The following is a 15,332-nucleotide window of genomic DNA, read 5'->3' on the forward strand; positions in this document are numbered from 1 at the left end:
GTTTAGAATTTTTCAATTTTGAAGGCTTAATGAGTTCTCAGTAAAAAAAAAAAAAACTTTTTTATATTTTTTTAATAAATTTTTTTATAGTTTAGAAAGCTTGAGTTCTCGGTAAAAATACATTATTTTATTTTATTTTATTTTTAAATTCATAGTTTAGAAGGCTTCATGAGTTCTCAGTAAAAAAATCATTATTTTATTTTATTTTTTAAATAAATTTTTCATAGTTTGGAAGGCTTGATGAATTCTCAGTAAAAAATATTTATTTATTTATTTTAAATACATTTTTCATAGTTTAGAAGGCTTCATAAGTTCTCAGTAAAAATACATTATTTAATTTTTTTAAGAAAATAATTTTTTTTTATAGTTTAGAAGGCTTTTAATAAGTTCTCAGTAAAAATACATAATTTTAGTTTTTTAATAAATTTTTTATAGTTTAGAAAGCTTAATGAGTTCTCGATAAAAATACATTATTTTATTTTTTTAAAATGTTTTCATAGTTTAGAAGGCTTCATGAATTCTCAGTAAAAAATATTTGTTTATTTATTTTAAATAAATTTTTCATAGTTTAGAAGGCTTCATGAGTTCTCAGTAAAAATACATAATTTAATTTTTTGAAATAAATGTTTCATAGTTTGGAACATAGATATCATATAAAGGCTAGATGGCTCAAGGCGGAGTCACTTCCGGCATCACCGGCGGCCATCTTAGGACAGGGCTCTGTGAATTAAGGTGAGTGATCAGCACGCACACAAATCCTCTTATCTCGCTGAAATCTGGACGGATTTACAAACGGTTTGGTTTCTTACAAACGTTATTAACGTGGCTATAATTCTGAATGCTTAAACATTTTGAACATAATTATTCATATGTATGCAGTATAATAGCTACATCTCTGACGTTTATAACAAACCAAACCGTTTGAAAATCGGTAGAAAATTGAGCAAGTTATGGTTATTTAAAAGTACATGCACCATGTTATGAGTGAGCGAGCACCCTGTCGTAAGATGGCCGCCGTGTGCGGATGTCGAGCTCCATTGGCCAGCAGCGCGGACGAGCCATCTAGCCTTTATATGATATCTATGGTTTGGAAGGCTTGATCTGTTTTCTGAGGCCTGACTCACGGTTTGGAGAAGCCCTTGGCGTTGAGCCAGGTGGAGACCTCTGCTGGGCTGGAGTTGAAGGCCAGCGGGACGGCCGACTGACGAACCACCTTGAAGTTCCTCGTGGGTTGATTCGTCTTATTACCAGTGATCAACATGAGCAGTTCATCGTTCACCTTATCCATCTGATGAGTGTGACCTGAGGCAGATCCATAAATACACATTTTCAGATGTATTCTCATCCAGAAGCGCTTACAGGTTCTGATCATATTTATCTTGTATGTGTGTGTGTTCTCACACTCACCGTCTTTATCGTTGCCCATTGAGCTGGAGGGCGACTGTCCTCGGTACGGCTGTGTGAGTGAGAGCAGGAGATTGATTAATGATTACTAATGTCAGGAACACACTTACAGACTTTTCAACGACAAGCAGGTTTTAAAGGATTAGTTCACTTTCAAAAAAAAAAAGTGCTGATAGTTTACTCACCCCGATGTCATCCAAGATATCCATGTCTTTCTTTCTTCAGTCGAAAAGAAATTAAGGTGTTTGAAGAAAACATTCCAGGATTTTTCTACACAGAATGGACTTCAATGGCAACCAACTATACCAATGTTCAAAGAAGGTTCAAATGTCCGTCTCAATGCAGCTTCAAAGTCTCTACACAATCCCAGTCGAGAAATAAGGGTCTTATCTAGCGAAACGATCGATCATTTAAAAAAAAAAAAGTATATATATATATACTTTTTAACCACAAATGCCCGTCTTGTACCATCTCTGAGATGCGCCAAGTATTACGTCATCACATTGGAAAGGATGACGTTTTTTTTTTTAAATGACCGATTGTTTCGCTAGATGAGACCCTTATTTCTCGACTGGGATCGTGTCGAGACTTTGAAGATGCATTGAGACGGACATTTGAACCTTCAAACCGTTGGTTGCCACTGAAGTCCATTATATGGAGAAAAATCCTGGAAAGTTTTCCTCAAAAACTTTAATTTCTTTTCGACTGAAGAAAGAAAGACATGGATATCTTGGATGATATCGGGGTGAGTAAATTATCAGCAAAAAATTTTTTGAAAGTGAACTAATCCTTTAAACACTGACTGAACGCAACTGTCTCTGACTCGCCGCGTTTGGGCATGATGAGTCGTAAGTATCAAATTACATTCATAATCGGGCTTACAGTCGTTAAAGGGATAGAAAGAAAAACTCACGCTCATGTCGTTCCAAACCTGTATGAATTTCTTTCTTCTGTTGAACACAAAATAAGATATTTAAAGAATATCAGTAACCAAATGTTTTTTGGTTCCCATTGACTTCCATGGTATTATTTTTATTTTTTCATTCTATGGGAGTCAATGGGGTCCATCAACTGTTTGGTTACTGATATTCTTTAAAATATCTTCTTTAGTGTTCAACAAAAGAAAGAAATTCATATAAGTTTGGAACAACTTGAGGGTGAGTAAATTATGACAGAATTTTCGTTTTTGGGTGAACTAAGCCTTTAAGTGTGTTTAAGGACATTTAACGTTCATTTAAATCTGATTAAGTTCAGCTGGTTTGTTTACCGGACTGTAAGGTGTTACTGGACTGTAGGGCGGGTCACTCATGACTTGAGGGTCCTCGAGTTTGACCACATCCAGGATATTATAGGGCACGTATCCCGCCTGACCGCTTCTGTTCCTCAACTTCCACCACTGCTTGTCATCCTCCAACACCTTAAAACAAACATCAGTTCTTTCATTATACAAACCAACACAAATTGTGTTGCATGACTTTTTTTGTCATACAGTAAGAGAATAAATCTATAAAATCTTTTATCGTATTGAAATCTCTGGCTTTTGATTGGTATGTTGGCAAATCTGAGCACAATCTTGATATCTCTTATGAAACTCTTGAGACACATGTGAGTCTTTTTCTCAGGAGAAACATCCAAGGCCCTGTTTACAGCTGGTATTGAGATGCGTTTTGGTCGATCGGATCACAAGTAGATGAGGGAGACACATTCCTGTTTACACCTGGTGTTTTAATCCGTCTCTTTTGTCCACTTTCAACCACTTCTGTCCTGATTTCTTCGAGGGGAGGGTCTATGAGCGAGTAAATATATGTGTTTTTTCAGATCTTTCCATCTAATGGATGAAATAAGCTCATGAGCGTGACCGGAGACGACAGAAAAACACACAGAGAGCATCAGCTTTAGTTTCTGCTCTGACAGACACAAGACCAGCCGAACGCTGTGAGTGTGTGTTAGAGATGAGGAATGGAGAGAGAACATTGTGCTTGGTACATTTTTCATCTTCAAACCAAACTTGGGTCTTCAGCCAATAGTGTTTAAATCCCGTCTGGCTCGAGCTCTTCCCATAATGTTACTCATTAGATCAGTAGACGGAGAGACGACGGTCTTTTGTGGCTGTTTGAACACATTCAACAACATGTAAGGGTTAATGCCCTTCGAGGTGTCCATTGTCAGGTATTAATGGACGACGACGAGGCATGAACCGTCCGACCCGTCCGAAGTCCATTAATACCTGACAATGGACACCTCCAAGGGCATTAACCCGCTTATACCATGGTCACTTGCCAAATAACACATTTTTAAAACATTAGTTTATATTTTAATTAGTTTTACAATCGGAATCTAAAGTTTTTACAAACAATATCTTGGTTTCCCTGGTTACGCCTGACAGTTTATTTAGCAACCGGAGATATTTATAGTCCGCTCAGCTCATAGAACCCTTCAGTTTACTGCCTGTTGCTATGGTTACTCACAGCTGATGTAGCCAGCGCATTTATTTATTAATTTCGAACGGTAAACAGTCAGTTTCACCAGAACTCCTTTACTAGGTGTCCTCTATCACTTTTTAATGGACACCCTGCAGCCAATCAGAATAGAGTATTCACCCAGACCGGTATAAGAGTGTTTACACTATGAAAGTAATCCGGTCGAATGTGTTTTCGACTCCCTCTGGAAGTGGCTAATAAAGTGTTCAACCTCAAAACGTTTTAGACCCCGTTTACACCTCTATTTAGTGTCGTCTACCGATCGACCAAAACGCTTCATAATACTAGCTGTAAACAGCGCCTGAGGAGCAGGAGACTTGAGCAAAACTCCATTAGAGCTCTGTTTAATCTTTGAGATGTTAATGAGATGTTAATGAGATGTAATTTGTGATCTTTATACCTCCAGAATTTCGTCCTGCAGCACTGACAGCTCGTTGGCATTTCGTGCCACGAAGTGGTAGCGGATCTTTGCATATTTCCGAGAAGGAGGAGACGTCGAGAAAGACCTGAACAAAATGTGAGGGCAACAAGCTGATCAGAAAAATCTTCACATGGATCAAATGTCAAAAACATGTGTCACACTAAAAGGGGCAAGTTGTCACAATAAGAACTGCTGTTTATTGACAAGGATTTGTTTCCCTTTGTTTGATGTTTGAACTACTATCTGAAACTAAGTAGTGAAAAGTAAATGAAAAGAAATTATCCACAATTTATGGTCATTATGGATTATATGCCATTTAATGGATTTTCAGCTAACTTTAAAGGGTAAAAAAACGGCAGATTTGTGGAATATCTACATTGTTTTGGCCCAATTGCAATTGATAAATTGTGTAAAATGACAATAAAACGTGTCAACATGTCCTAACTTGACATTTACAGAAAACACTGAACACCTTTTAGAGAGTTGACTCTTGTCTGAATGTCAGTGTGGTTTTATTTTGGTCACTTGTTACTCAATAGCTTGTCATTTTAGTTTGAAGGACAGAATTCACATAAAATTCCAATTTAATTTAATTCTAATTTACTCAAAATCTCAAAGTTACTGAGATATAGACCTCTTGACAACTAACTCACCCGTTTGAAGAGAGCGACGACTGTGATCCAAAGAACTGGCATGGAAAAGAGGGAAAAGATGGAATCCATTTAACACAGAGAAGAGATTTACACACAGAAAAGACTCAAGCTGTGTCCCAATTGACACACTATGCACTTATACACTATGTACTCAACCGTGTAGTGTATGAGCTTTATACGTTTATTTTGTCTTTCAACATCGGTGTCTGATAGCCCCTCCCCCTCCGCTACGTAATTAAAGTTGCGACACTTGAAGTGTCCACCGTTCCACACATCGTTTTTTCGGTTAAATAAGTGCATCATCCGGGTACTTAAGGTGCATGGCATAGAATAGAGCACAAGTATGTGATTTGGGTGTGTAAACAGCTTCATAAATCATAAATCGATTCATCTCTCTCTCACCTCTTTTGCCCTGTACTCTGACTGCACTGGAGACTTCGGGACACCAGCGCTCTCCGTCTCCCACGGGGACGTGCGAAACAGATCCACCGGCGGCTCCCAGCCGTTCCGAAACTTTGGGACATACAGAGGAGCGCACTGATCTTTCGGCCAATCAGCTCTGAGATACACAAAGACACACCCAGAATAAGGCAACATAAACATAAGACTAATGGTTGACTGATGCTAATCTAGATACTATAATTTTGATTACATTTATTACATTTTTTTTTATTTTTTTATTATTAACAGATAAAATAACAACAAGATATGTTATAATATTTGCCATTAAAGTGCCCCATTATGCTATTTTAAAGGTTTGTAATTTTGTTTTGGAGTCTCCCACAATAGGTTTACATCCATTCAAGGTAAAAAAAACAACAACAAAAAAACCTTTTCTCATAATATACATTGGAGCATCACTGCTTTTCTCAGTGTCTGAAACGCTTTGATAAAGGATTCAGCCTCTTTAAACTCCTTTCTAAAGGCCTACTCTGATTGGTCAGATGGCCCAGTCTGTTGTGATTGGTCTACTCTACTCTGATTGGTCAGATGGCTCAGTCTGTTGTGATTGGTCTACTCTGCTCTGATTGGTCAGATGGCTCAGTCTGTTGTGATTGGTCTACTCTGCTCTGATTGGTCAGATGGCCCAGTCTGTTGTGATTGGTCTACTCTACTCTGATTGGTCAGATGGCCCAGTCTGTTGTGATTGGTCTACTCTGCTCTGATTGGTCAGATGGCCCAGTCTGTTGTGATTGGTCGACAGCTTACAGTGCATGTCAGAAACCAAACGCTCATTACCATATCTGAATTTCAACTCAGGACAATTTGAATTTCAACAACTCATTCGGGCAATTCTTTCTTTTGGAAGACAATAACTCCATGTATCTGCACTTTGCAGACCTTTTACATTCACAAACCACTGTATTACACACTACATGAAAGGTGGTATCCAAAAAAAACATAATAGTAGCACAAAAAACTCTGGTCGGACATTAGTTAAAAAATGTAAAAAACAATCCTATTTTTAATTTGTCCATTCAAAAGCTGATTTTAGGATTCCCACGAGGAGGAACTACCATAATCTGATACTGATAATCTCAAAACGAACAAACATTGGCTGATGTATCAGCTGGATATATCAGTTTACCACTGACACACACTCCTGTAACACATCTACAGTTGTTGGTTGAATCATCACCTGGGCCTCGTCCAACCGTCTCCCAGCAGCTCAAAGATGGTCATCTCTTTGGGAGTCAGGTGTCCTCTTAGGAAGTCCACTGTGTCCCGCGACAGGTGAGGAGAGATGACCCCACGTGGCAGCTCAGGACTGCCACTGTTCTGCAGTATCTGAATTCACACAGGAAAAAACACATTACAGATAGTTGTAGTAAAATAGATATGAGCCTTTAACTGTTATGCATATTTGCATTTCCTTATTGTACCAAGCATGATGCTCATATTGTTCATTTTACTATTGTTGTTGTTTATTATTGTAGTTTTACTAGTGAGTACTTATACTTTAGCACAAATAAAATAAATAAATAAATAAATAAATAAATAATGTGAGCTTAATCTGCCCAAACATGAATTTTAGGGTGTCTTCAAAGTTAAAAATTATATATAAAGTTTCATTTTATGTATGCATGTATGTACTTATTCATTCATTCATTTATTTAAATGCAAAGGATTTTTTAGGTGCAGCATTAGCATTAAGGTTTTGGTTTATAAGCATGCATTTTTTTAATAAAGCCAACAGAAGTTTTTGGTATGTTTTCATTTCGATAGCTAGGAAAACATTTTGTGTATGTGTTCAGTTCCTCACCATTTCCAAAGGTCCAAACAGGAAGTGCACGAGCTCTGAAGCGTTGGGGTTCTGAATGTGTTTCTTCAGTTTGGCCTGTAGAGGGCACACACAGACCGTCAACAGGGTTCACACACACATTATTGGCCTCTTTCATGACACTGACCGAGCAGAATAAATGTGCATTTCATTCATAAAACATATTTTTACAAAAATTGTCACTAGAACTGAAACAGTTTACAATTTCCTTTTACAAACGGTTTGCACAGAAATTTGCTCTCGTTTCTTTCTGCATGCAGTAAAAAGTTAAAGCACGTACACAATTTGAGTGCAAATATTCCAGATGACTTTCAAATCAAACCACAGAAAGACCAAACCAAGGGTTTTGCATGAGTTAAAACAGAGTGCATGTGTTTTTAAGAGCATGCTTTTCATTTAGAAACAGAGGCAGGCGAAACCCACCAGCAGATTGAAAGAGAGTTTCAGCTTCTGAAGACAGTCGATAAACTCTCCTTCTGATGGAGGCTTGGCTCGTAGAGTCAGCATTCCCTCTGAAACACACACACACACACACAAGTAACATGAGAATAATGCTTAGCAAAGCACAGTGAGTGTAATTACACATTTGTTTTCCTAAGCATGAATTAACTAACTTTATTTTAGGAATAAACAAATAAAAGTAATTTACCAGATGCATTACGCACAAGTAAATATATGTATTGCATATATACCTGCCGGTCCTCTCTTTTTGCTTTTCTTGCTCCTGTTGCGCTGGTTGAGTTGTGAGAAAGCCTCTGCCGCTTTATGAAGACGCGCCACGAAGATCTCGATGTCATCTAGAGCGCAATTCAGGATTTGCTGAATGACACACAGAGTGAAAATACACAGCCTGAATTACAGCGTTACGTCTGGTCTGATGTAACCACTAATCTGATACACTCAATGGTTGAGTGTGTTTTAGATGTGTGTGTGCGCAGATATCCAGTGTTACGCAGTGACACCGGCACTCACCACGTCCTTCTCGATCCGCTGGGCCAGTTTCATATTGGAATCGGGATCCTGCATCGACAGCTCATCTGAGACAAACACACAGAGTGTTTAGCATTAATGCAATGACTGTAACTGTAAGCATACAAGCGTATTGCGTCTGTGGCACCTTTCATGTCCGTAGCTGCTACTCGACCTTTGACCCCAGGGCCAGGACTTCTAGTCTCAGAGGGCGGGATGATGGTCTCCCGTTGGCGTTTCATCTTTTCTTGGTTCAACCTGATAGAAGGGAGAGAAAGAGAGAAATGTGTTCCCAAACCCACTGAGCAGCCTACACAGGCAACATTTTAGGAAGTCCTGATGTGAGGGTTGTTTCAAACAGTTCCCAGCAAGCTTTAAAGATAGCTCATTTTGGCCAAATTATAAACTTTGTGTTCCCAGCATGTATAATTTGCGAAGACAATCTCTTGATGATTGTGATGAGCTCAGATGGTGTACAATGCAGGAAAGAGTTAATATGATTGATTCAATACTGAAAAGTATCAAAATTGTTTACTCTAACTAAAAACTGACTATCAACCACCTGGAAATGTCCTAAAACCACTCAAACACTCCAGCAATCACATAGAAGTGCCGTAAAATCACCCTTAAACCTTCTAACAATAGCTAATTTTGACTAAATGATAAACTTTGCCTTCTCAGCCTGTATAATTTGCAAATACAATCCCGTAATGCATTGTGATGACCTCATATGGTGGAGAATGCTAGCAATGATGATTATAAATAGTTAACAAATATAAACAAAGTTGTTTACACTAATTGAAACCAGACTAGCAAACTACTGGAAATACTATAAAACCACTCAAACACCCCAGAGATCACTCTGAAGTGTCCTAAAACCACCCTAAAACATCCTAGCAACCACCTGGCAATGGCATAAAACTACCCAAACACAATATCCTTTAAAGATAGCTCATTTTGGCCAAACTATAAGCTTTGTATAATTTGTGAAGACAATCCCTTAATGCATTGTGATTGCGGAGAATGCGGGCAATACTGATTATAAATATAATTCATTGAATACTGTACAGAATCAAAATGGCTTAACCCACTATTTTACTCAATATTTGTGTGTGCTGTGTATTTTTATGCTTAGGCCTACTGCTTAGTTAGCTTAGCAAAATGCTAACTCTAAAAAACTACTGAAATCAATTGCAAGTCACATCTCCTGTGCACTTGAGGTTGCATTTCAGTTAAGCTGCCTAAGTAGACAGCAAGGCAGCTCACTGGGATTTGCAACGGAGCTAATGTGTGTGTGTGAATATCTGTACTGTCTTCTTTCTCAGATGACACTGCAACCAGTTTTTCGGGAAGAAAATCACATGGCTTTAAAACACAAGCTCAGAGCTGATACTGTAGAATCCTTAAATAAATAAACAACTATTACACACAAGATCACAGCAACCTCAGGGTAAATGTGTCTTTACTATCTGTCGATCCTGTGATGTGTTTTTAGGACTTCTCAGTGTCGTCAATAGACGAACAGTCAGTCTGTTCAGCAGGTAGAAGTGTTGTGAAACTTGGTGTCAGTCAATCTGACTAGTAATAAGTTATTTAAAAACCACTCCAGTAGTGTCTAAGAGGTCTGGGTCTCACTTTAGCGTCTGCGGTCGATTCTTCTTGCCGCGTGAGTTGTCTCCCAGAGCGCTATCAATGTCAGCATGCACCATCTCGGCCTAAAACACAAACACACATGCATGGTTTAAGTGAAAGCAGCTCTCGATAGTGTTTACCATTATATCATTATACCTTGGAGATACAACATTTCTCGAAATGTCTGCAGAATAATACCAGCACATGAGTAAACCTAAAATATAACATGCATGAAATGTCATGCATTTTAAAGTATCATGATACTTTTTTGTTTTGGAAGTATTTGTGTTTGTGTCTCACCTCCACTTCGTCGCAGTAGAAGAAGTGAATGTCTGGTTTGTGTTGTTCATTGTCCTGACAGATGAGCAGAAGGACGGAGGGGTACCTCGTCTGGTTCAACAGCGTCTGACAGTGATGGACTGTGGCCAGAGGAAAGTTTTCAAGCTCTTCCTGAGAGAAAGAACGAGAAACTAGAGATCAGGAGAGTTAGACCTTTAAAACGAACTTCAATATTATCTAAAAAAAATGGCTTGCAAAAAATGATGGATGGATGGATGGATGGATGGATGGATAGATAGACAGATAGATTTATTTGTCCTTGAGAGGAAATTTGTTTCCACCGTAGATGCGTACATAACAAACTCACATAACATGTTAAATTATGTTAAATTAACATATCATAATTCCATCAAAAATAGTTGACAGAGAAAAACAAAAGAAAAAGAGAGCATACATGTATATTAAAAGTAAAAGTAAACCAAGATGCTAAATGTACCATAGATAAATATAGTACATAAACACATGAAGTACGTAAACCTGATTCTTAAATATTCATAAAAATACAAATAAATTTACTGTGGAAATGTTAATGTTTCTCAAAAATGTTATTTAATTTAATTTAATTTTAATTTATTACAACTTCCAACAATTAAATAAACTTAAATTAAAATAAAAAATAAAGCTGACGACCTTTGATACAAAAAACAATGATTATAATCCTTAATGAGGTCAAAGATCTAGGAATGTTGGCACACATTGAAGCAGTCACATATTACCAGAACAATGACATCACAATAAAACTCATTTCACATGATTCACACGGATGAAACGCTCCCTATCCAGTTATTCCAGATCAGATCGGATTACACTTGGTCGACAGGTGTGGAACATGCTTTAATCGGTTCTCATTTCCATGATCTCAAGTGTGCGTTTAACTTTTTATTGAGCATCAAGGTGCAGATGGTTTTAAATTGGCATAAACTCATCATACACGATCTTGACTGAGACAAAATGGACCAGAACTGACTGGAATGTGAAAAGGCTGATTGTTAACATTGGTACAGTACATTACCCAATAGTCTGCTTTATTGTCATGTATTGTCAATAATTGGCTAATAAATTACATCAGTGGACAATGCATTACAAAAGATTACAAAGACAAAAAAAATATTTTCTTTGGAATAGCACACACCGATAAAACTTTAACAATAAGACCAGGAACATGGATTAAGTTCAGTTAAATGTTATATTGACTTTACGAAAATTATTGTGCTAATTTCTACCCTTGTGAACACACAGGGAAAGCTCACGCTCACCATGGTCTCGCAGTCCAGGAGTTTGATGGATTTGTCCGTCACCTGTAGCAGCATTTCCTGAGTCCAGATTTTGTCTTTGGAGTCCAGCAGTTTCAGCTTCTTAATAGCATCGTCTACCGTAGTGATGGACTCGGTTTTGTCCATGATGAACGTGGAGAGATGCTGCAAACATACACATAGACGAGTGTTTAAGGTCATTGCTAGAATGATGCAATGGAAACAAATCCGATTTGATTTATTACATCTGATCTGGATAATGGACTATTTTGCATTCTCATACAACAATTGAGAGACAAAAGAAAATTTTGGCGAGCCACCCCGGGGAATATAAGCAATTTTTTTTGTTTTACATTCATGCCTATAAATGTTGTATAAAATGTTCATTTATCCAATATTCTCTATACATTAAATGTCACATAACTATAAGATAGAAAGAGCAAAAATTTGTGCAATTGGACAATTAAAGGCACCATTAAGGCACACTTTTAAATATGTTTTGCATCCCAAATAATGTGACATTTGTTCTGACATTTAGATTTCAAAGCACACATATATGTGATTTGGATTGGGTTTGTAAACTGTATTTCTTGTGTTTTTTCCCAGTGCAAACTACAAAAACTAAACAAATTTGAGCTGCTCTCCATTTAATTCCATTGCAGTTTAGGAGATATTAACCTGAGATATTAAAGAGATATTATTATTTATTTTCGGTAGTAGATAACCAGATGAATGTCCTGATTGTCTAAAACATACCTACATATTGTCATTGGGCGTTGCTCTGTGTCAGCATCTTAAAGGAATTCATTGTTATTTTAATAGAGTGAGTAATGTTAGCACACACCTTATAATATTTATATATACACTTCAGCACTTTAACCACACCTGTGTGTGTGTGTGTGTGTGCGTGCGTGCGTGCGTGCGTGTGTGTGTGTGTGTTTACATGTCACAATACTATGTGACAAACAGTGATCCCCACCCATCAAAGAGAACAAATTATTCAAAGCTTCATGCATGATTCATTAGCAGATTAAGTCTTGTCACCAGTTATATAAGGGAAGGAGATCTCAGCATGGCTGCCATGGATTAGCCAGACCATCCAACCACAAACATGTTTACTGACACATGACTTTAACACAGTGGTTCCCAAACTTTTTGAAAGCATGGCACCCCTTTGTAGTGTTTTTTTTTCCACGGCACCCTAACCCAATTAAACTAAACAAACATATGTACATACATATATACAATTATATCTAGATGAGCAAACAACCAATGAAGCATAAACAGCAGCATGAATTTATTATGAATGCATTACAACAGACATAATATGAGGCGAAACAACCCCTTCAGATGAATCATCAGTCCATTAATAACTGGACACATGTCAACAGACTGATTTTAACCAATAAGGCTACTGTATGTGAGGATCATTGGAATAAAACAGATTTAAAGATACTTAACTCTTTAAATAATAATAAACAACTCCAAATATTTTTGCATATGTTCGTGTTTTGATATGATTTTAAAATATGCTGTAAACAGGGTTAGCCTATTATAGTTTTGCATTTTTCATTAGTTTTTATTTTTATTTCGTTTTGACTTTTTGTTTTCAAATTCAGTTTAGTTTTAATTAGTTTTTAAAGTGGGTTTGCTAGTTTAGTTTATTTTTTATTTTTTGAAAATGCTTAGTTTTCGTTTAGTTTTTATTAGTTTTAGTGTTAGTTTTAGTCTTTTTTTTGTAATTTGGGTTATTTGTCAGGGGCAAGATTCAAAAAGACATAATGACATAACATTATTTAATATTTGAATCACAGCTTATATAGTGTTTTGACATCGACAACCACAACCAAAAAGTGCATTTTTCCTCAAACTTGCGACTAGTTAACTTTCTAAAGAAGGCGCAATCGCTTCTCGGGTCGACAATAACACACTGACAAAATTATATTCAGAATTTAAAATATTTTTATACCACTTTTTAATGTGTGATTGTGTAAAGGTGTTCACGAGATAGAGATACCAACCTTTCGCGAACTTGCTTTCAACGTCGAACGAACACTCGTTCTCATGGAGACGCGGTGTGCACGGAGGGGAGGAGCTGTGTGTTTGTGTGTGTGTGTGTGTGCGCACGTGCGCATGTGAGAGACGCATGAGTGACAGAGAGAGCAGGGAAAGGAAATGCAGCTGAACGAATGCATTTGGATAATGCACGTGTTTTAAATAGCGTTTTTTCCCACCTAGTTTTCGTTTTTTCGTTCGTTTTCGTTAACGATTATAACCTTGGCTGTAAAAGGTTATTATATGGTACGATAGTTATTTTAGGCTGTTTAAATTGGAAAATAAAGCTGAGATTCTGCGGCACCCCTAGCCAGTTGTCACGGCACCCCAGGGTGCCGCGGCACCCACTTTGGGAACCACTGCTTTAACAGGATGTAGTCCAACCAACAAACTACACAAAGGGAAGTTTAACGTATATTTGCTTGCTTTGAGATATTTGCACGAATATAATCTGTTTACGAGAAGGTAGGTCAGTGTTTTTAATGTTTCACTGTAGGTCCGTCAGGATCAATTATTTGATTTCTGGGTTTTTAAAGTGCCAGAACATAGATGGTTTTCTGAGAGAGAAAAAAACACTCATACACTCATTCACCCTAGCAACCACCTAGAACCACCAAGAACCTTAAAAAACCCCAGACGTGGCCTAAAAACACCTTTTAAACCTATTAACCTAACTTATAAACCCACCTTGACCGATAGTGGATTTTACCGATATTTAGGTTTGACCGTACATGCCGATAACCGATTATTCAACCGATAATTTTTTTAATGGATATTGGGATTAAAAAACAAACATAACACTCCAAGTAAAACAGTGCTGAACTGAAATGTGCTAAATTAAGTAAATATATAAATATTAATATATTAAAATTAGAAGTTCTACAGAACGAACTCTACAGAAAATAATTTAAACATTAAAATGTTACCAGTCCAATGTGTGTTTCTTTAGCTATAACCTAGAAACATAGCCTATGTAAATTTCATAGGTAACATTTTGCAAGTCCCATTTGATAACAAGGATGTATTAGCTAGCTTTCATGAACTATATGCATTATGCAATATACGTTTTTACTGCATGTGATAATATCTGAGCAATACAATTGTACCTTGATCATTCATGTTAGTTCATAGTACATTAACTTAGGTAATAACTGATAAAATTAAAACTCAATTTAAAATGTATTAGTAAATGTTGAAATTAACAAACTAACAATGAATAATACTTCTACAACATTTATTAACCTTAGTTAATGCTAAAATTTTAATCTTACTGTAAAGTGTTACCATTTCATATGAATCATGCTTAAAGAAGATGGCCATATTTAAATATCTGCAAAGGCCAGAGCATTAAAATTACATAAATGTAGGCCTATATTACATGTATAGTCTCTCACTATTTGCTTCTATTTTAGAACACTTGATGATTATCTAATCAAAATAACAATATGTATTGTAGTGATAAAAACAATAACTGAAATCGAATGCGTTTCTGATTTGTTTATGTTTCTGTCGGCTGCATGAACATATCAACGTTGAGAAAGCAATCACGTCACTAGCTTTAAATATAAAACCTCGGCTAATGAATGCATAAAAGTGACCAGCTGGATATAAGCTAATGCAAATAGACGGTAACGATTGCGACATAAAACATTTGGGTCAGGTTTGCATGTGTTTTTGTCACATTGTTTTAACAGCTTGAGGTAGCCACTACTAATGTTATTCCTCACAGACTCGACGGCAAACATACTTCTGTTCTTTCTCTGCTAATGCAGCATTTAGTCAAATAAAATAATTACTTTATAATGACATGGCAATATGTACTTTAGTGTTCTGTATTCATACCGT

At 36.8% G+C, this 15,332-nt stretch overlaps 1 protein-coding gene across 3 annotated transcripts in view; it reads right to left on the reverse strand.

The window, feature by feature from the left end:
- The window catches only part of eps8l2 (EPS8 signaling adaptor L2), a 45,125-nt gene that overhangs the window by 1,766 nt on the left and 28,027 nt on the right, over nt 1–15,332 (reverse strand). For all 3 annotated transcript variants that reach the window (XM_084095769.1, XM_084095768.1, XM_084095767.1), the window contains 15 exons: nt 11,436–11,597; nt 10,141–10,290; nt 9,844–9,923; nt 8,357–8,466; nt 8,212–8,276; nt 7,932–8,058; nt 7,663–7,751; nt 7,222–7,296; nt 6,598–6,746; nt 5,361–5,517; nt 4,959–4,993; nt 4,285–4,390; nt 2,672–2,821; nt 1,408–1,456; nt 1,125–1,302 (listed from right to left, as the gene is read on the reverse strand). In XM_084095769.1, coding sequence (XP_083951895.1) covers nt 1,125–1,302; nt 1,408–1,456; nt 2,672–2,821; nt 4,285–4,390; nt 4,959–4,993; nt 5,361–5,517; nt 6,598–6,746; nt 7,222–7,296; nt 7,663–7,751; nt 7,932–8,058; nt 8,212–8,276; nt 8,357–8,466; nt 9,844–9,923; nt 10,141–10,290; nt 11,436–11,597 — 1,682 coding nt within the window. The remainder of the gene's footprint in view (nt 1–1,124; nt 1,303–1,407; nt 1,457–2,671; nt 2,822–4,284; nt 4,391–4,958; nt 4,994–5,360; nt 5,518–6,597; nt 6,747–7,221; nt 7,297–7,662; nt 7,752–7,931; nt 8,059–8,211; nt 8,277–8,356; nt 8,467–9,843; nt 9,924–10,140; nt 10,291–11,435; nt 11,598–15,332) is intronic.

The sequence above is a fragment of the Abramis brama genome (genome assembly GCF_963993115.1).
Source record: "Abramis brama genome assembly, chromosome: 20".
NCBI classification, from domain to species: domain Eukaryota; kingdom Metazoa; phylum Chordata; class Actinopteri; order Cypriniformes; family Leuciscidae; genus Abramis; species Abramis brama.